General features: G+C 37.8%; 1 protein-coding gene across 2 annotated transcripts; it reads right to left on the bottom strand.

The window, feature by feature from the left end:
- Positions 1-433: 433 nt before the first annotated feature.
- LOC115211972 (telomere length and silencing protein 1 homolog) lies at positions 434-15,382 on the bottom strand. 2 transcript variants are annotated; one of them, XM_029780745.2, is made up of 9 exons: positions 15,225-15,382; positions 11,961-12,072; positions 10,298-10,359; positions 9,722-9,802; positions 7,597-7,662; positions 6,334-6,465; positions 4,548-4,684; positions 3,333-3,440; positions 434-711 (listed from the first exon to the last, which is right to left on the bottom strand). In XM_029780745.2, exons 1-9 carry the CDS (start codon positions 15,326-15,328, stop codon positions 626-628), a joined length of 888 nt encoding a protein of 295 aa, XP_029636605.1. In that variant the 5' UTR covers positions 15,329-15,382; the 3' UTR covers positions 434-625. The 2 variants fall into 2 exon arrangements, with proteins under 2 accessions (XP_029636605.1, XP_036359185.1); XM_036503292.1 differs by having other exon boundaries at positions 15,212-15,365.
- Positions 15,383-22,383: the final 7,001 nt, after the last annotated feature.

The following is a 22,383-nucleotide window of genomic DNA, read 5'->3' as shown; positions in this document are numbered from 1 at the left end:
ATCACATTTTCCAGGCATAAGACAACTTTTTTCAAAAAAAACTTCAAATCTGAAGATGCTAAAACAGCCTTTCGTGATTTCATCACCTCTTGCTCTCCAGAATTCTTCATTGCTGGCATAAATAAGCCACCGATAAAATGGCAAAATTGTATTGATAATTTAGGTGCATACTTTGATTAACTGCATTACTTTTTGTCGAGATAAATAAAATAAACTTTCGATTCAAATTCAGATATTTCATTCTTAATGACCTGGTATGTGTAGAAATCTATATCTCTTAAATCCTTGACAGAGAAAAAAAAGTTATGCTAGTTAATATTAGCTCTTTTAAGCGGAAGTAAAACAAAGTTTTAAGTTAAACAATAAAATACTCTGTTTAGAAATTTACTGTAATGGAACTGTGTAAGAAAGGACATCAATTATATAAGACATATTTCATGAGTAAATTAACATATTTAATAAGTTGTAAATTTAGATATTTATATAAAGTATCTACAGAAATTATCAAAAATTTACAATGAATGTAGATGTACATCTCAGTCACATGAGTTATGAATGATGTTAGGCCATCAAACTTTAATGGGATAAGACATACAGAAAGAAAAGTTTTCAAATTTTTGTTTGCCTAATAACGTCTCATTTGTTTCTTAAATCTTTCATAATGGAAGTCATCAGTTGCCTTTTCCTCAGGTTCGACTGCAACTCTTCTAGCTGTAAAATAGAATACAAGTGAAATGTTTACAATAAAATTAGCTTCAATAAGATTTCAGACAATCATCATCGTTTAATGTCCGTTTTCTGTGCTAGCATGGGTTAGACGGTTCGACCGGGGTCTGGGAAGCCAGGAGGCTGCACCAAGCTCCAGGCTGATCTGGTAGTGTTTCTACAGCTGGATGACCTTCCTAGCGCCAACCACTCCATGAGTGTAGTGAGTGCTTTTTTACGTGCCATCAGCACAGGTGCCAGGGGAAGCCGGCAGTGGCCACAATTGGTTGGTGCTTCTTACGTGCCACTGGCACGGAAGCCAGTCAAAGTGGCGCTGGCATCAGCCACGTTCAGATGGTGCTGACATTGTTTGATAGTTGTGTCATTGTCATACAAGCAGTGTCAGTCATTTCCAATATTCTGCATAATCATGTCTGATCATGGGCAAATATTATCTTGCATGGAAACAAATGAGTGTTGGTGACAGGGTGGGCATCCAGATGTAGAAAATCTGCTTCAATAAACTCTCTCTAACCCATGCAAGCATGGAAAAGTAAACATAAAAATTATATTGATGTATGTTTAATCAGAGTCCTAAGCCATCTCTAATCAAACAGGCCTATAATCAAAGGTATTCCAGCCATAATCATTCTATCTTTTTTGTCAGACATATCATCATCATCATCATTTAACGTCTGCTTTCTATGCTAGCATGGGCTGGCGAACCAGATGGCTGCACCAGGCTCCAGTCTTGATCTGGCAGAGTTTCTACAGCTGGATGCCCTTCCTAACACCAACCACTCCAAGAGTGTAGTGGTGCTTTTACGTGTCACCGGCACGGGAGCTAGTCAGGCGGTACTAGCAACGACCTCGCTCGAATTTTTTACACATGCCAATGGCACGGGTGCCAGTAAGGCGATGCTGGTAACGATCCCGCTCGAATGGTGCCTCCTACATGCCACCAGCACGGAAGCCAGTTGGCCGCTCTGGCAAGGATCACGCTCAGATGGTGCTCTTAGCACCCTACTAGCACGGGGCACAAGTGCCAGTAAAGCGAAGCTGGCAAAGATCATGTCAAAAACTATATTCTTGTGTATCTTCTTTTAAGATTTAGCTGTTATACTTAGCAGGTTAAGCAACCACACACAAATCCTTTGTAGGCGTTTGTATTAAATTTACTGGAGAGTTGTGTGATAGATACACTGCTTCGAGAAAAGCTAACCATATTCAATTTATCTCTTTAAATTGCAACGCTTCACACTAAGTTTGAAAATATAACTTTTCACTTTTCTAAGTGATAGAAGAAAATAACAGACATGAAGAACCAGGTGAATACCTTCAACTTTTTTTTTTTCTTTCTTTTGTTCAATGTTTATACAGATTCTCACTCTCCCACCCTTTCTCCACCACATAAACAGAAAATATATTTTATTCATATGAAAAATAGGATCAGTTCATTTTTGGTTGAAAGTACACAAGATTCTCTCTTCATGTGCCATGCTTATTGGCATTGATAATCATGTGCTTTCATGCCATCTTGTTCTACACACAACTTTGCATGTTGCTAAGCTGGTTTTTCTGAAGCCAACTGTTAATATCATCTATATCTTCTTTCTCTGTCTTCCCCAACCTATTTTTTTTTCTTTTCATTTTCTCAGTTGTCACAAATGCTTTCTAACCAACAGTCAGAAAAATCATTTGTTCATATACGGTAATTGGTCCTGCAGTGTGTTACTTGCAAAAATTTGATAAAAAAAAACACCCAAAAAACAACATTCTCAATGGTTCAGTTGATTTAACTGTAAAATAGACACCACAGTGAGATACAATCCATTGTTGGGAGGCAACATAACCTCTGTAAATGAGGGTTTCATTAGTTCACAGAGCTGAGCTTAAATTGTTCCATGAACCATCATCATCATCATCATCGTCATCATTTAACATCCGCTTTCCATGCTAGCATGGGTTGGACGATTTAACTGAGGACTGGCGAACCAGATGGCTGCACCAGGCTCCAATCTGATCCGGCAGAGTTTCTACAGCTGGATGCCTTTCCTAACACCAACCACTCCGAGAGTGCAGTGAGTGCTTTTACATGCCACTGGCATGAGGGCCAGACTGGCGGTACTGGCAACAGCCACACTCAAATGGTGTTTTTTACATGCCACCTGCACAGGAGTCAGTCCAGCGGCACTGGCAACGACCTCGCTCAAATGTTTTGTTCATGTGCCACTGGCACAAGTGCCAGTAAGGCGATGCTGGTAACGTTCACACTCAAATGGTGCTTTTTACATGCCACCGGCACGGAAGCCAGACAGCTGCTCTGGCAGTGATCCCGCTCGGATGGAGCTATTAGCGCTCCACTGGCATGGGTGCCAGTCATTGAATTTGGTTCAAAACATATAAATATAAATAATTACAGAAAGTTACTAATGTATATGTCCATTTTATCAATGTTACCTCACACAAAAATTATCTACCAAAATATCAATATTTGCCATTTTCATATATTTTATTATTTAACTTGCTTCATAATGCTATCACCCATCTAACCAGCTTTATTAAAATTTTATTTAGCTCTAACTTACACATATACCATTGTATAAAATAAATGAATTACAACTCACATTTTTTATCCATTTCACCAATTTTCTCAGCATCTCCCACTCTGAGAAGCTTTGGTTTCAGAAGTAAATGCTTGTCTTTTAATCGCGGTCCACTTTCTTCAATTGTAACTATAAATAGAAACAGGAAAAAAAGCAAAGAATGACAAAATATGGTTTTAAACATTTCAGTGTTTATATAATATTACCAATACTTTAAGCAATTTTCATAAAATAACAAATGTTTGTGCATAAAATAAACAGAAATTAATAATTCTTCATTCATTGCTGCTAATAATTTTGGTAAAAGACCAATTGTCACATTCCATTTTCCTTTTCCCTATGAATCTGGGGTCTTTTGCCTGCTTAAAAAATATTCATATGACATCATGCAGGTGCAGATATAGTAGTATTATTAAGATTGCTTGCCACCTAAATGGCTTCAGGTTCAATCTCAGGGCATGGCACCTAAGGCAAGTGTCTTACAGCTCAGGGCCAACCAAAACCATGCCAGTGTATTTGATAGATGGGAACTGAAAGAAGAAGCCCATTGAGCATGTGTGAGTGTGTGTTTGTGTCTTGACATTGTGTGACAGTAGTAAATGAATGCTGCTGTGATATTCATTCATTTCCAAATTTTCTGTGAAAACGTGTCTGGCTGGCCATGGCGAAATATTACCTTGCTTGGAAATAGGTGATGGTGGGTGACAAGAAGGACATCTGGACATGAAAAAATCTACCTCATAGAACTCCATTTGATCCATGCAAGCATGGAAAAGTGAACATTAAAACAATGAAGACATACATAAACATTCTTTTACTGTTAAGCAAGGAAACATGAATATACACAGGTTTTAAAAAGCACAACATAGAGGAGATTTTTGAAAAATATTTAGTTTCTAAACAAAAACAAGTACAGAGCAAATTAATTAACCCTTTCGTTACAGTATTTATTTTGAGATGCTCTGTGTTTCTTTCAATTATTTTAAATATAACAAAGAATTTAGTCAAATAGCTTAGTTATCATTAAGCTAGTGTTAGGAACGTAAATTGTGACTAAGGTTTGGTGGAATATTTTAATTAAAAACTTATGAAAACAAGACATTTTACCACAGAGCCAGAGCCGGTTTTGACTGGGTTAGTAACAAAAGGGTTAAGGCAGTCACTCATACTTTAGTCATGCTGAAATGAGAATGTAGGAGGAAAAAGGTAAACAAAGAAATAACTTCAGATATTTACAGCGATTGTGTTGTACAAAATTCACAGCCATATTTGTAGGAACAAATTCAGAGACTTCACTGTCTTTCTTCTTCATCATTTCTTGAACAAGCTTCTGTTTGGCATCTTCTGTATGTTCAATGTTTCTGATTTTAGCACTGTAAAAAATAATACAAGTGAAATACTGGTTTCAAATTTTGGCATCACACAAGCAACTCTGAGGGAGGGAGTAAGTTAATTAGTTTGACCCCATTGCTCAGATGGTGCTTATTTTATTGACCCCAAAAGGATGCAAAGTAAAGTCAACCTCAGTGGGATTTGAACTCAAAACATGAAGATGGATGAAACGCTGCTAAGCATTTTGCTTGGCATGCTAACAATTCTGCCAGCACGCTGCTTTATGCAAGTGAAATATTAACAAAAGAGATAGTTAAGTTTAAAAGGTGCAGTAACAGAACTGATTTTGTTATCTACAGATTTAATTTACTGTGTCTTTCTTTCTTTTTATTACTTAATCTGGCCCTTGTGAGTCTGAGGACTCACAAAATTTCCCCAGAACAGGATACCAATCCATCAAATGGTTATCCTTTACAGCTGAGTGGACTGGAGTAATGTGAAATGAAGTGACCTGTTCAAGAACACGATGCACTACCCAGTGCATTGAAACCATGATCTTGAAATTGTAAGTACAATATGTAAACAACTAGGCCATGCACCTTTCCTTAATCAAGAAGTACCAATGTCCTTTTTTTCAGAGCCTCTAAGACTGGCAGAAGAGTTATCTCTAAACTAGAAACATAGAAACATAGCATGAATGCTAGCTACAGAATGGACTCCATTAAAGGCACCAAAGAGCCAGGTCAGATATGAGGGTATGTGCATGTCTGAGTCAGTGTGAATGTTTACACTCTGCACTGAGCTGAACTAGGGTTGCTGTCATCTGTTGATATTTCCAGGTCAACAAATTGTCCAGTGGTTCTGAACAAAAAAAAATCTCTTACTAAAAAACAGTAAAGAAATAGTGACAGAAAGGCCATCCAGGTAAAAACAATGCCTTGATAATATGTTTTTATTTAACCTATGTTGCAATGGAAAGAAAAACATGTATAAAATGAGCAAAGGATCTCAGATATTCACAATAAATATACTAGAACCATAATTACAAAGAATAACTTGATAGGTATTTCAAGGAAGGCAGTTAAATTTTCATTACAATATATATATAATATATATATATATATATATAACAACTAATGTAGGATAAAATTTTTTCGAGAAAAAAATTTTATCAATGGCCAGCATATCAAAAAATACCTTTAAAGGTTAAATTTATAAATAATTTACAAAATAAGGGTAAAAGAAAAATTCTAATGCCAAATATGCCGAAAAAAAGACAAAATTGTCAATAACCATTATAATTTATGCGTCTCGAAACAAACCGATAGAAATTTCTAAAAAATCCGTTATTACCGTATTGGTCCCAATTTCGGGGTTAATTCATAAGAATTTTCCCTTCTTCAGCGATAAATACGTGAGACATAAATGAAATACTTACTCATACCCATGGAAAAAGCAAGCACTAAGTCCTGAGCAGACCTAAGTACCCTAAATATATATATATATATCAGTAATGCAATACAAAGTATTGCCTTCCAGTAAAAAGTAGCCGGTGAAGCTACACATTAGCGTCGTATTTTTACGTTCGCTATTTCCAGTAAATATCGGTACTTAGTTGTGCCATTTATTTACTAATTTATATATATATATATATATATTTATATATAAAGAATTTAAATTTGCCACATACTCAATTCCAAGGTCAATTTCTGGAATCCCAGACAGCATCTGATTTGACAACATGTCTTCACTTTTCTTTGTAGATGATTCAACTTTTAGGTTTTCAGGAAGTTGGTAAAGTGCATCTTCGGCATGAGCTTGTCTGTTCACAAAAAAAAATTAAAGATTAAATTGAAAGTAAAATGATAACTAGAAATTGTAAAAATTTTATAAACCCACTAAAATAAATTGTGATAAATAATTCTAAAATTATCGCAATTCTTAAAATGAGCTTAGGTAAATATCTACTGACTTAAGCCCTTTGCTCAAAATGGTCTCTAGGCCATCAGTGAGTTTTTCCTGTTGTTCTTAGACTCTGAGTTGTACTGTCCTTCCCATTTTATACATTGTCTTTATGTTCTTGAGGAAAAGCTTCCCTCTCTCTGATTATGCTGGTTTTGAATTGTCATTGATGCTTCCGTAGCTTTGTTTTCTCTAAAGTAGATGTGTTAGCCCTACACAAACCCATTTTGACCTTTGGGAAGATGGGGTCCATATTAGTCTGGCCTCTGTTATTTGACCTGTCCAACACAGGAGCCCTTCTGGGAGATTGCACTCTTCTGATGTAGCTCTCAGTGATCTCAACACCACAGAAAGGACAAGACCTTGCGTTGGAAGTCAATCTCTAGCTTACTTGATGTAGTTCATGAAATTTTTATTACATATATTATAATTAGAATGATAAGCAACAAACAACTTTTCAAATATTTTCATGTTTAGAACAACAGGAGCAAACGTGGCTGTGTGGTAAGAAGTTTGCTTCTCTACCAGTGCTGGATTAACCATTAAACAAAATAAGCACATTCTTAGGGCATCAAGTGAAGAGGGACTCCACAGAAATGGTAAATGGCTTACGGTACAAAAGAAATCACATTAAACTTGCTAAAATAATATTCAAAGTGTTTTATGTGATCACAAATATAATTTCGAAATGTTCATGGTGTCATAGGGAGGAGGAGGGGGAAGAAGAAGAAGAAGAGGAGGAGGAGGAGGAGCCGTCATCTTCATCATCGTTTAACATATTTTTTTCATGCGGGCATGAGTTGGACGGTTCGACTGGGGTCTGAGAAGCCAGGAGGCTGCACCAGGCCAAACATTATTTTCCATCTTACTATTAGTTTTGTTTCATTCTGAAAAGTAAAACTGTTTTATAATTTGGTATTGTTATCAAGATGGTGCCCCAGCATGGTCACAGTCTAATGACAAGAACAAGTGAAAAAAAAAAAAAACTTACTTCTCTTGGCTTTTTTCTGTAACATGCCCTTTCTTCTTGGCCAATTCTTCCTCTACATATTTCAACCTATTAAAAAATGGAAAAAAAAAGAAGGCACAAAAGTAGCTAAATAAAATATTTCATTTTCCATAAACCCTATAATATTACTGCATTACAGTTTTCAAGTGACACAGGCAAAAGATACTGTTAATCCTTTTCTTACCATATTTCTTCATTTTGACTAATTTTGAAAATGATGAAAACTTCATGAAATAACCCAATTATTATTAAACCAGGGTTTAGAACATAAATTAACATGGAATTTTGACTGAAGGTTTTAATTTAGATCACTTTAAAACAGGGAGCTTGTATCATGGAACAAGGGGCAGTCTTGGGCAGGTTAATAACAAAAGGGTTAAAACATTTCGTATACATCATCATCATCATTTAACGTCCGTTTTCCATGCTAGCATGGGTTGGATGGTTCAACCGGGGTCTGCGAAGCTAGGAGGCTGCACCAGGCTCCAATCTGATCTGGCAGTGTTTCTACAGCTGGATGCTCTTCCTAATGCCAACCACTCAGTGAGTGTAGTGGGTGCTTTTGTGCTAGTGAAGGTACATATGTATGTACATACATACATCTTACCTGCTTAGAATTTTACCTGATGATGGTGGATTATTATATATTATGATGTAATATTTTATGACTGCATTAAATAAACAAAGTTCTACCAAAACAGCTGTCATAAATTTTAAATGACATTTATGTTTACTTTATATATATATCATCATCATCATCATCATCATTTAACGTCTGCTTTCCATGCTAGCATGGGTTGGACGATTTAACAGGTCTGGCGAACCAGATGGCTGCACCAGACTCCAATCTGATCTGGCAGAGTTTCTACAGCTGAATGCCCTTCCTAATGCCAACTACTCCGAGTGTGTAGTGGGTACTTTTATATGCCACCGGCATGAGGGCCAGTCAGGCGGTACTGGAAATGGCCACGCTCAAATGGTGCTTTTTATGTGTCACCTGCACAGAAGTTAGTCCAGCGGCACTGGCAATGAACTCGCTCGAATGTTTTTCGCATGCCACCAGCACAAGTGCAGGTAAGGTGAAGCAGGTAACAAACATGCTCGAATGGTGTTTTTTACGTGCCACTGGCACGGAGGCCAGCTTGTTGCTCTGACAACGATCACGCTCGTATGGTACTCTTAGCACTCCACTAGCACGGATGCCAGTCATCGAATTTGATTTGAATATATATATATATTCAGTTGTTAAAAAAAAGGCGCATGACTCAGTGGTTAGAGTGTTGGGCTCACAATCATGAGGTAGTGAGTCCAATTCCCAGACTGAGCTGTGTGTTGTGTTTTTGAGCAAGACATTTTATTTCACATTGCTCCAGTTCACTCAGCTGTAGAAATGAGTTGCAATGACACTGATGTCAAGTTGTAACAGCCTTTGCCTTTCCCTTGGATAACATTGCTAGCACGGAGAGGGGAGGCTGTTATGCATGGACGACTGCTGGTCTTCCATAAACAACCTTGCCTGGACTTGTGCCTCAGAGAGAAACTTTGTAAGTGCAATTCCATAGTCATTTATGACCAATGGGTTTCTTTATCCTTTGCTTGTTTTAGTTAAAAAAAAAAAAAAGAGAGAAGACAAAATATTTCAGCTCTTTTCAGACATCAAATGCATTATTTTGGACAAAAATGTAATCAAGACAGAAACAGTAAATACAAGCCTTGCAATATTTAGCTTGAAGGCGGCGAGCTGGCAGAACGTTAGCACGCTGGGCAAAATGCTTTGTGGTATTTCGTCCGCCGCTGCGTTCTGAATTCAAATTCTGCCAAGGTCTACTTTGCCTTTCATCCTTTCGGGGTCGATAAATTAAGTACCAGTTGCGTACTGGAGTCGATTTAATCGACTGACCCCCTCCCCCAAAATTTCAGGCCTTGTGCCTAGAGTAGAAAAGAATATTTAGCTTGATCCAGCAAACATCTGCCTATAGATGTTCAAACTAAGTGTCAACTACACTGACCTCAGAAGTGTGGTAGGTCTTAAAGACCATTGGCACTACCATTCTTCTTCTGACTAACACATGCATACACACACAAAAAACATTAAAATAATGCTTACATTTCCGCATCTTCGTCTCGAATGTTTGTCTCAGCAGCAAAAGCTGTTCCTATTGATTCTATGTCACCTCCTTGCAGTGATCTGAGGATGAAATGTATAAAAAATCAATCAGATATTACCATATTGGTTATTAAATTATTTTAGTTTGTATTTTGCTCTGATAAAGCAATAATAATTAAATCATTATTGAAATAAACATTATTTTGCTAAAAATCAATAAAATAGTTAAAAAGTACTAACTCATTATTACTCTATCGCTCAAAATATATAATTAATTTTTTTCATTAATATAACAAATGAAACCGATATGAGCAATTAAACAAAAATTAATCAATTACAAACATTTCTAAATATAGGGAGAGTTTACGAAAAAAACAAAAGATGAAGACAGGTGGTGTACAAAACAAACAGATGTATTAGTATAACGCTCAGGAATAGAAAAAGTCTTTTACGTTTTGAGCCTACGCTCTTCTACAGAAAGGGACACAGAAAAAACAAGGAGAGAAATAAGTGTGTGTAGTGGCTAACGATTTATCATGGCGACTCATGATTGACATAAATTGAGATTGTGCTTACACGCTGTTCTTTAAAGCTTTCATATCAACAATTCCACCAGTTTTCATTTTGAACGGGTCACTCTGGAAATACATGGAAAATGGTGATAATTTCTTAAAGACCTTTACAAATTATCGAACATTTTCAATGAACAAATTCCATAAATACGTTATGCTGTGTGTAAATATACATATAAATTAAATACCAATACAATGAAACTAATAACAAAAATATCCTTTGACTTGCATACTTATTTGATTTTGTTTTCAGATTCCTAATGGTTCGTGCCGGTGGCACGTAAAAAGCACTATCCGAATCGTGGCCGATGCCAGCACCGCCTCGACTGGCTTCCGTGCCAGTGACACGTAAAAAGCACCATCCAAATCATGGCGATGCCAATGCCGCCTCGACTGGCTTCTGTGCTGGTGGCACGTAAAATGCAGCAATCCGATCGTGGCCGTTGCCAGCCTTGCCTGGCACCTGTGCAGGTGACACTTAAAAAGCACCCACTACACTCACGGAGTGGTTGGCGTTAGGAAGGGTATCCAGCTGAAGAAACACTGCCAGATCAGACTGGAGCCTGGTGCAGCCTTCAGGCCTTCCAGATCTCTGGTCGAACCGTCCAACCCATGCTAGCATGGAGAACGGACGTTAAACGATGATGATGATGATGATGTGTGATTAAGAATTTGCCTTGAAAGCACATAATTTTGAGTTCAGTACCACTACATGACACTGTGAGAAACTGTGTTCTATAGTCTCAGGTCGACCAACATGAGAGAAACTGGTAGGTAGAAACTATACAGTGTTGTCATATATAAGTACATACGAATGTATGAAGGTAGGTACATATGTACATACATGTGTGTGTGTGTGTACTCCCATCTGTGTCTTGACATTAAACATTTAACAGAGGCAATGTCATTACTAATATGGCAAGGCTAATCATTGTTGGTGTCTGTAATAAGAGCATGTCTAATCATTCAACAGTGGTTACCAATCCTTATTTAGAAATAAGTAAGGACTGGCAAAAGGAAAGCCATCCAAACATAGAATTCTGCCTCTGCAATTCTCATCTAATCCACATTAGTGTGGAAAAAGCTAACACCATGACAATGATCTCCTTCTCAAATATTCAAACTAGAAAATGTTTATTCATAGATATTTAACCAATGATGGGAAGATGAAAAAAAAAATAAAAGAAATTATTAAGAGTAAATTTTTAGGCATAGGAGTGGCTGGGTGGTAAGTAGCTTGCTTACCAACCACATGGTTCTGGGTTCAGTCCCACTACGTGGCACCTTGGGCAGGTGTCTTCTACTATGGCCTTGGGCCGACCAAAGCCTTATGAGTTGATTTGGTAGACGGAAACTGAAAGAAGGCCGTCGTATATATGTATATATATATGTATGTGTGTGTATATGTTTGTGTGTCTGTGTTTGTCCCCTCAACATCACTTGACAACTGATGCTGGTGTGTTTACATCCCTGTAACTTAGTGGTTCGGCAAAAGAGACCGATAGAATAAGTACTAGGCTTACAAAGAATAAGTCCTGGGGTCGATTTGCTCGACTAAATGCGGTGCTCCAGCATAGCCACAGTCAAATGACTGAAACAAGTAAAAGAGAGTAAAAGAAAAAAAAGAGAGTATTTAAAAGGATAAATAAGTAAACAGTTACACTTACAGCTTCAATTTCATCCTTTTTTGTACTTTTACCAAAGGCTAAACTGGCTGCATTAACTCCTCTTGGTTTTTCTCTCAACTTCTGAAGCAATTTTATATCAGTCATACTGCTTCTACAATAAAATCCATGTAACATTTCTAAGTGAATATCACAGAAAACATTTAAAAAATATAATAACATAGTGTTTGTGTGTATATGTTGATATGCATGTCAAAAACTAAAGCAATTATATTTTCAGTTGGTATTTTTGTATTTTCTTAGTTTTAAATTTTTATCCGATTATTTAATATTTTCCTATTGGTGCTTTATATTTTAAATAAATAAATAAATGCGCCCTTTTAAAGCCTAGCCAGGCTCATGGGCCCGGTTTCCTGGTTTCAATGGTGTATGTGTTCCCCAGCTGGACGGGACGCCAGTCCATCGCAGTCCAGCTTTGCATGGACCGGTAGGTCCATGCAATTCTTTTCTGAGAATTTGTGAGGGACCCATACATTATAGCAAGAAATGTACTCTAGTTTCAGAAGGTGTTCATGAGCTGTACTTTTAGAAACTTCCAGCTTCTCTGCAAGTTCCCAAGTCATGATATTTGAGTTTTCTTTCATTTTTGCCTTCAAAATATCTTCATCCAATTTTGAAAGTCTTCCACTGCAACTGTCATCTTCCAAGCTAAACTCTCCGGCTTTAAATTTTGCAAACCACCTTCAAACAGTTGATTTACCTACAGCATCATCACCATAAACTTAACAAATGATTTTGCAAATCTTTACATTTTCTCCTTTAAAAAAGAAAAGCATTACAATGCAAATATGAAATTTTGGGGTATCCATTTTAAATGTCGATAAAGGGTAACCAGAACGAAGGAAGGAATTACAACCGTGTTTTGTGGTCTGCTACCACAACAGCTCCTTTATAGGATCCAGTTAGCTCAATACATCATCAGGAGGAACCACGTCCGGTTTCGGCCCCTACTCTTCTACCGTTTTGACGTGGCGGGACCCCCCCCCTTTCGGAGGTGTCTTCAGCTCTGGTGTTGGGTGCATGTCTTCTTTCTTCTGTTCCCTGGCCTCTTCGATGTATCGTCAGCGAGTGTCAGCCGGTGACTGACTGTCTTGTCAAATTTCTATTTTTAGTGAGGAACAAAGAGATGCACTACCACTTCAAGCAACGCCAAAGTGTTACATTCCAGGTGTGTTCAATGAATCATTAAAAGATTTAGCTTAAAAATGCTCACAACTTTCCAGACAACCTAATATTTCTAAAATTGGCACTCCATGTTACAACGATGAGGTTTCCAGTTGATACTGCATGTGAAATTAACATGCAAGTGGCTGAGCACTCCATTAGGCATGCATACCCTTATCATAGTTTTCAAGGTGATACAGAACCTGACAAGGTTGGCCCTTTGAAATACAGGTACTACTTATTTTTGTCAGCAGAGTGGACTGGAGCAATATGAAATAAAGTGTCCTGCTCAAGTATATAGCATGCCACCAGGAACCGAACACACGACCTTATGATTGTGAGCCGATTGCCTTAACCACTAAGCCACGTGCTTTCACACTACTTCTAATATCAAATTATATAAGCATAATAATATTTAATGAAAGATTGCAACAAGAAACTAAAATAAGATGTGTACTATTTACATTAAAAGAAAATTATACAGCAACACTTTCTGTTACATAGAGTAAAAGAGCTTTTCAAAGTGTGTTTTATTAACTAACCATACTCCTTACATATAGTTATGTATAAAGTGCAAATGAGGTTCACAGCATTATCATTATTATAAGGTGGTGAGCTGGCAGAATCATTAGCACACCGGGCGAAATGCTAAGCGGCATTTCGTCCATCCTTACGTTATGAGTTCAAATTCCACTGAGGTCGACTTTGCCTTTCATCCTTTTGGGGTCAATAAATTAAGTGCCAGTGAAACACTGGGGTCGATATAATCGACTAGTCCCCTACCCACAAATTTCAGGCCTTGTACCTTTAGTAAAAAGGATTATTATTATTATTTTTATTACTATTATTATTATTGCTTAGTTAGAGGAAAGATTAGTATCCATAATTTCAGGACTGATGGAGTGAGAGGGAGAACTATTCTCAAAAACAGGGACCGGCCGCAAATACTTATGTATTACAAATATATGTATATATTTGTGTGTGTGCCTGTGTTTATCCCCACCCCCACCCCTATCTTTCTCCATTCCTAACAGTTGACAGCATTCCTAGTGATCAATCACATTTACGGAAACCCAATCTGGCAGCATATTTGTGGTCACTCGACTTGTTTGAAATAGCAGCCAAACAACCAGCGATTCTCAAACTATATAATGTATTTTTGGCGTAACTTCGGTATAAGTACCGGATACATTTCAAGAAAGTGTTTTTTTTTATATATATATGGGGGATTAGGGTTAGGGCTAGGGTTAAGGTTTGTGTTAGGGTTAGGAGTGAGAGAAAAGGGTTTCTGCTATCTTCAGAAATGTAAACAAAGCCACTTCCGGTACTTATACCGAAGGATCGCCGTATTTTTTAATACATAATAGAGCAAAAAGAATGAGATGCCCAAAAGTTAAATATGCTTTTGATTATAGATATGTTCAATCCGCAAGCTTGGAGCTAAAAACATTTCGTTAGAGTATCAAGAATACATGAACATGTACTCCGCAACTAAATAACAACCTCCACCGACAGGTTAATTTACATTTTGCCAGATAATAATTCGCATAAATGGGATCTTTTCGGTTTGAACGGCAGTTTTTAACATAATTTCTAGGTAACTAAAAAATTTTAAACTTCGTATACTGGTAGAATGTGTTTATAAAACATCTTTTTCTCTTGGCTTTATTGAGAAAATTCTATAGTTTGTAAGATATTTGTTGTTGTTTTTTTTTCTTCAATTTCTGCAATTTCAACCAATCAGTGACGTCTATTGAGTTAAAAAGCATTCTGTGCCGTATGAATATGTCCCTCGTTTAAGAAACAGATTAAGTTTATTTACATTTGTGAAGAAAAAAAAGATATCCTTTCCCCCCAACCCTAACTAACCCTAACCCTAAAACAGATTGAAATGCAATAGATCGATACTAAGGTCATAATTATGAGTGACGCTAGAAAAAACTGCCGTTCAAACCGAAAATGTATAAATGCCATGGAGGAGACGAATATATACACACAAGAATTATTTGGTGTTCATAACTTCTTGTAAGCTTTCGAATAATTACATCCCCAAGTAAAATATAAGATACTTAATAGACTTACGCAACTTGATCCGTATTCCCAGATTCAGCATCTTCATCAGCACTTTCGGATGACGATGAACATCGCCGTTTGCGAAAGTTACGTTTTTGTTTACTAGAAGACATGTTAATATTTCTAATTTAACTTATTGACAGAAGATTGACTTCAATTCTTGCGGTGTCAGCAAATCTCAATTCCTATTGTATATATTATCCGCAATTCCTTTACTTGAATTTTATTCTATTCTGTTTAATGTAGCCTGTTGACATTGACTATGAATAATAACAAAAGAATAACAGAACAGTTCTTCACGGACTGCAGTGGGATGCATAGATTGTATCATCACTGATATCGCAAAGACCTGTCCTAGAAAGAGCTAAGTCAAAAGGAGAAAACGTTCAAGATGCATTATGCCAGAGAAAAGCAAGGTAGTCATGATCGCAAAACTTTGATCGGTCAGGACTGATCTGGAACTAAACAACAGTCATAACCCACAAAATCTGGGGTTAAAGAACAAAAAGTATTCCACGTAACATACAATAGTAAACTGTTGGGATCTTTTCGGTTTGAACGGCAGTTTTTTCTAGCGGTGTCATGAAATTGTCACTCATAATTATGACACTAGTATCGATCTATTGCATTTCAATCTGTTTTAGGGTTAGGGTTAGGGTTGGGGGAAGGGTATCATTTTTTTCTTCACAAATGTAAATAAACCCAATCTGTTTCTTAAACGAGGGACATATTCATACGGCACAGAATGTTTTTTTTTACCTCAATAGTGATTGGTTGAAATTGCAGAAATTGAAGAATAAAACAACAACAAATATCTTACAAATTATAGAATTTTCTCAATAAAGCCAAGAGAAAAAGATGTTTTATTAACACATTCTACCAGTATACGAAGTTTAAAATTTTTAGTTACCTAGAATTATGTTAAAAACTGCCGTTCAAACCGAAAACATCATAAAATTACATATATATATATATATATATATATATATATATATATATATATAGAGAGAGAGAGAGAGAGAGAGAGAGAGAGAGAAACACAAGCTGTTTATCTGCATCACTATCTCCATATCAACTCACCTGGATTTCTCTTATAGCCACTCTTTACCCCGTGGACCTAGTCTTCATGGGGTGTAAGTTCAAATCATTTAAACTTACACTTCTACATGTGTTCTATATTGAGCATTTCACCTGTTGATTATATATATATATATATATATATATATGCTTGTGTCCATATGTACATGGAGATAAAGGTATGTGTGCATGTGTATCTGAGCACATGCATGTGCCTTCATGTGTGTGTGTTTGAATGTACATCTAAGCACACATATACACTCGTATAAGTATGGATGTATACGCACAGATATATGGACATCACACACACAGATATATATGCCACCACATCTGCTCCTTCCCACTTACCCCAACCACACAACCAATTTCTTGTCCACCATGTGGTCGATTTCCTGCTCACTATGTGATATTTTCCAACTAATTGTTGTCCCTGAAATACTGACATCAAACTGTTATACGACATGACTTTTCTTGACCAATTGCAGGCTTAATTGCACCGCCGTGCAATTAATTGCACCGCCGTGGTGGTGGTGTGATGGTCTACGTTCGTTCAAATTTTTTGGTAATTCCTTGTGCCGATTTGAATGAATCACAAGAAGAAGTTTTTTTCTGTGACGTACGTATGACCATGTCAACACTCCTGCTTGGCGTTGTTTATTGTCCCCCAAATTACCATCAGGACACACAGCTTTGCAACATCCTCCGAGCTGCAGCCAGGAAAACAGCCACTTATGTGTTTATTGCAGGCGATTTCAATCATCCTGAGATCGATTGGGAAACCTTCCGTTGGCCACAGAGTGCAAACGATTTTGTTGAGCTTGTGCTGGACTCAAACTGGTCACAAGTAGTCACCTCTCCAACAAGAGGCGACAACACCTTGGACCTGCTCTTCACCACAACTCCTGAAGCGGTTATCAATTGCACTACGGAGGAACCTCTAGGTGACTCTGATCATGCTATGATCATCGCCAATCTGGCTCTTGCGGGCAACAAACACCTGAACCATCTCCAATCTGCTTCCTTCGATTGGAAGAGAGTAGATTGGAACCTGTACCACACTGAACTACAGCACCCAAACTGGCGTGAATTCTACAACTCTGGAGATGTGAATACTATACTCCAGAGTATCCTGGACTCAATATGGGCAGCATGTGCAGCATCAGGCCACGTAAACAAAAAAGAAGAACCACCCCAAAAGGGCAATTTGGGAAACTTCAGCAGTCCGACTTGCCAGGAAGGAATGTCGGACTGCTGAACAGGAATACAAGTTGCATAAATCAGACACCAACAGGAAGAAGCGGAATAAATCCTCCAACCATCTCAAGCAAGTGACAAAAAATGCAGTGCTTGAATTTGAACAGTGCATAGCAGCCAATCCTGACAGCAAGGTTTTCTGGAAATATGTGCATTCAAAGCAGAGACCTCACTCTCTTCGCAACCCTCACACAAACCAGATCACTGACGACCCCAAGGAATGCGCAGAACTCATTGCCGAGTGCTATGCAAACATATTCACTGTCGAAAGTCAAAATGTACCATCTTCACCATCACTAACAGCAAACTCCATAACAACTATGGAATTTACACCTGCAATGCTGCGACGTCACCTTCAAAATAAGCGCAACTATGCCTCCCCTGGTCTCGATGGAGTTACATACCTGCTTCTCAAACGTGGCAGGCACTTCCTTTTACACCAGCTTTCTATTTTCTTCCAGTAGTCTCAACAATGGTGCTACTCTGGAGCAGTGGAAAACTGCCAGTGTCATTCCTCTGTTCAAAAAGGGTGACCGCACATCACCTGTCAACTATCGCCCAGTCAGTCTCACTAGCTGTATTGCAAAACTGATGGAATCGTGTGTCAGAGAAACTCTGGAACTTCTGGAGCTCTCACAGTCTCATCCGACCCTCACAATATGGATTTGTCCCTAACTCCAGCTGCAGTGACCAGCTTGTCGAGTTCCTTGAGGACATTACTCAGATCACTGACAGTGGCTCATGGGTGGATGTTGTCTACCTTGACTTTGCTAAGGCTTTCAACTCTGGCCACACAAAAGGCTTATGGTGAAACTCTCTGCAATGGGTGTGGGGGATGACCTTTTTAACTGGTTGAAATCCTTCATCCTCAGCCGAAAGGTGGTAGTCACAGTTCTAGGACAGCACTCTACACCATATGAGATGTCATCGGGTGTACCACAGGGATCTGTCCTTGGTCCCCTCCTGTTGTGGCATACATTAATGACATAGATGCCAATTTAAAGAATGCCACAGTATTGAAATATGCAGACGACATCAAGCTGTACCTTGAAATCAAGAGGACTGATCCTGATGTCTACAACTCTTTCCTGCAATCAGACCTAGACACAATGCAGCAATGGATCACAGACTGGCAACTGAAACTGGCTGTGGACAAGTGTACCACCATGCATTTTGGGAGAAAAAACCCTGCGTCCACATACTCCCTTCACAACACTGATATCAAGAAATCCTCTTGCGAGCATGACCTAGGCATCACTGTTAGCAGTGATTTGCGTTGGATACAAAGCATATCTCTAAAAATTGTCAAGAAGGCCGAGGGTGTCTTGGCATCACTCAGCAAGACTTTTGTTAGCCGCTCTCCAGCCATCTATTTAAAACTGTATACAGCTATGGTACGACCACACTTGGAATTCGCATCATCAGTTTGGAATCCCTATCTTGCTCAGAACATTGACCTCCTGGAATCTGTCCAGAGACGTGCAACCAAACGCATACCCTCCATCAGACACCTACCATATTCTGAGCGCCTTGTTTCCCTGGGCATGGATTCACTGAAGCTCCGGCGTCTGGCGACGGACTTGGTAAAACACCCACAAGGTTATCAACCACCTCACCAACAACAACACTGAACACCTTTTGATCTCCATGTGTCTAACACACGTGGACATGCCTACAAAGTCAGAAAACAGCACAGCCCATGACTTTCGGAAACATTTTTTCACGCTCAGGGTTGCTGAAGCGTGGAATAAACTGCCTGCATCAGTTGTTGACTGCCATGACACTGCATCCTTTAAGGCCCTCATGCTTCCCGAAATCCGTCGAAACTACACCTGATTATATATACACTTTAGATGAGTTGTAGTGCACCTGAGCACTGTACACAATTATTATTATTATTATTATTATTATTAACATCCAGCAATAAACATTGACTTTCTTCAATCAAACTTTTATTCAGACCCCAATGCCCAAAGACTAGCTATACACCTGAAACTCAGAGTACCAAGGTGTCTGAATCAAACTTTTGATCTATCTATCTATCTATATAACAATTTATATTAATGTTTTTTTAATAACGATTTGTATTCTTATCTTAAATGTATTGAATTTTATACTGTATATATGTATGTTATTATGGTTGTAGTTCTGTTAATTAAATAAAACAAACATTCTAATATCCTAAAGCTGATAAACCAACTAATGTGTTTCTCCATTTTCTTATTTGTAATATAAATTAATGGTAAAATATTTCTTTACCTTCACCCATTTAATACAATAAGTGAGTTCATTGCATTGCAATTAAAAACACTTGTGTATTAATAATTTGGGTATTATACCAACAGTATATTGGATAAGTATTATCCCTTAGAGGGTTGGATCCACAACCCCTAACTCATTTGGTATATATATATACACACACACACACACACATCCTATCCTGGTTCATTATCTGTGAATCACCTGTACTATATCAACCTCAGAGTTTATAAATTGTGTGTAAGAGAATTGCTTGCCATCCTCTGCCACCACAATTCCCCATGACTCAATAAATTCTCAGATGTAATCCTTTCATGAAAACACAAATTTTATTCATTGTTTGCCTTATTAAATAAAATCTAATATAACTCCCCTAATTATGATACAACCTTAAATTACAAGTTAGTTGTGCTAGCAACACATCCCTTCTACTTATACCTTCCCTATATATATGTATGTATGTATATATATATGTGTGTGTGTGTGTGTGTGTATATACACACACACTGATTCTCTTTACACATTCCTCCTATCTAGCACATCCTCCTATACTGTTGGCTCTCATACTTGAAATTCCTTCTGCACCTCCTCCTAGCTTTCCTTGCCATTGTTTACCAAGTTATCCCTCCCTTTCTGTCTATTTGTCCACTTTTCTCTGTTTACTCTCATACCTTCCTACCTACTTCAATATTCTCCCTCTGCCACCAATCCCCCCTTCATTCTTCGAATTTCCCCTTCACCTCCTTGTTGGCATCTATAACTAGATCCCTTCCCTTCATTTCAAGACCCATCTGGCCCTTCTCTCATTGTACCTGCTTCCTTTTCTCAGTTCTATAGCCTCCATCATTCCTGATTAACAATATCTGTTGTCAAACCCAACACCACCACCACCCTTCACAATACTCCCATCCCACCCTTTCAAATCACTTCTGCTTCTCTCAATCTCCTTCTCCTCTTGCCCTTCCTGCTCCCACACTTTCCTCACCCCCAAACAGCCAACTTCCTCCTACCTCTATTTACCTTCTTCAACTGTTCCACCCTTAAATTCTCTGTATTATGACATGAAATGTTAAATGCCAATCTCTCCACCCCCAAGACAGACGCTGGATTTACAGTAATGTTTATATGTATCCACTACTGGTTGCATATTCTTAAAATCCTTAAAAATGTTTTAGCCCGAAGGCCGCGGCTATGCTGGGACACCGCCAACATTACAACTATTACATAATTCCGAGCCACAAGAAACAACTATCAGGCCTGAATTACCATGCTCTCTCTCCCCTTAGTCTTCTTATCTTTTGTACTCATTGTAAATCTGTTCTGTAAATATATGAATATCTATATGCTTATACATGAATGTTTGGTACTATTTAAGAAGAGTGTGCGCTCTCGCGTACTCGCGAATCCGTGCTAGCTAGTCGTGACTAGTCGATCCTTACTTTGTGTTTTATTTAATTTGTTTAAAAACTTATTTGTGTTTTTGTGTTTTATTTACTTTGTGTAAAAAAATTATTTATTTTGTGTTTTATTTACTTTGCTAGGTAGTCGTTGTAGGATTGACTAGTCACAACTAACTAGCGTGGATGTGCGAGTACGCAAGTGCGTGCACAGGGACCACTCGTCTTAAATAGTACCTGAATGTTTACCTTCTGAATATTTTCAGTTTTTGTTTCTCTCTCTATGTATCCCTAAATATATTTACATGTATATAAGTATGTAAGGGCAGCTGCATCAAACTCTCTCATGCACCAAATGTCAATTGCTAAAAAGCATTTGAGAAGTAAAATCATGTAGCAACACCGAATGGCGGTGCCCCAGCATGGCCACAGCTCGTGAGCTGAAACTAGATGAAAATGAAAAAAAATGAAAAATGAAATGTACATGCCAAAGCATGTTTATTTGTTTATTTTCATCATTATCTCTTTCTCTCTCTCTCTCTCTCTCTCTATATATATATATATTATATATATATATATATATATATAATAGAAATATTAAAATTACTAAGTCTCTCTAAAAGACTGACCTCCCTTGTTCAAAGGTTATATGGATACAGTTTGTGTATCAAATAGCTAACTTAAGGCGATGGCCTCATGGAGCTAATAAGCGGTCAGCTTTATTCTTATTTTTATAAGAATGCCATATTAGTATGGCGATAACTAATATATATATTATATATATATATATATATATATATATATATATATATATATATATATATATATACACATCATCATCATCAAGCATTCATTTTCCATGCTGGCACAGGTTGAACAGCTTGAGAGGAACTGGCAAGGTCAAGGGCTGCCAGATTCCATAGTTTTAGCTTGGTTTCTATGGATGCCCTTCCTAACGCCAACCACTTTGCAGAGTGTACTGGGTACTTTTTACATGGCACCATCACCAATGCTTTTTATATGACACCAGCATCTACACCCATGCTTTTTATGTGGCACCTTGATTCTAGGATCTCAATTCTGTTGTGGTAAGCAGGTCTTCTTGAGTACAGCAATCTGCCACAATATCTTGGTCCTGTCATCTCCTTTGTAAGGCTCATCATTTTGAGATTAGCCTTCAA

This window comes from Octopus sinensis, linkage group LG5 (genome assembly GCF_006345805.1).
Source record: "Octopus sinensis linkage group LG5, ASM634580v1, whole genome shotgun sequence".
Classification (NCBI taxonomy): Eukaryota; Metazoa; Mollusca; class Cephalopoda; order Octopoda; family Octopodidae; genus Octopus; species Octopus sinensis.
This window is presented reverse-complemented; position numbering and strand designations above follow the sequence as displayed.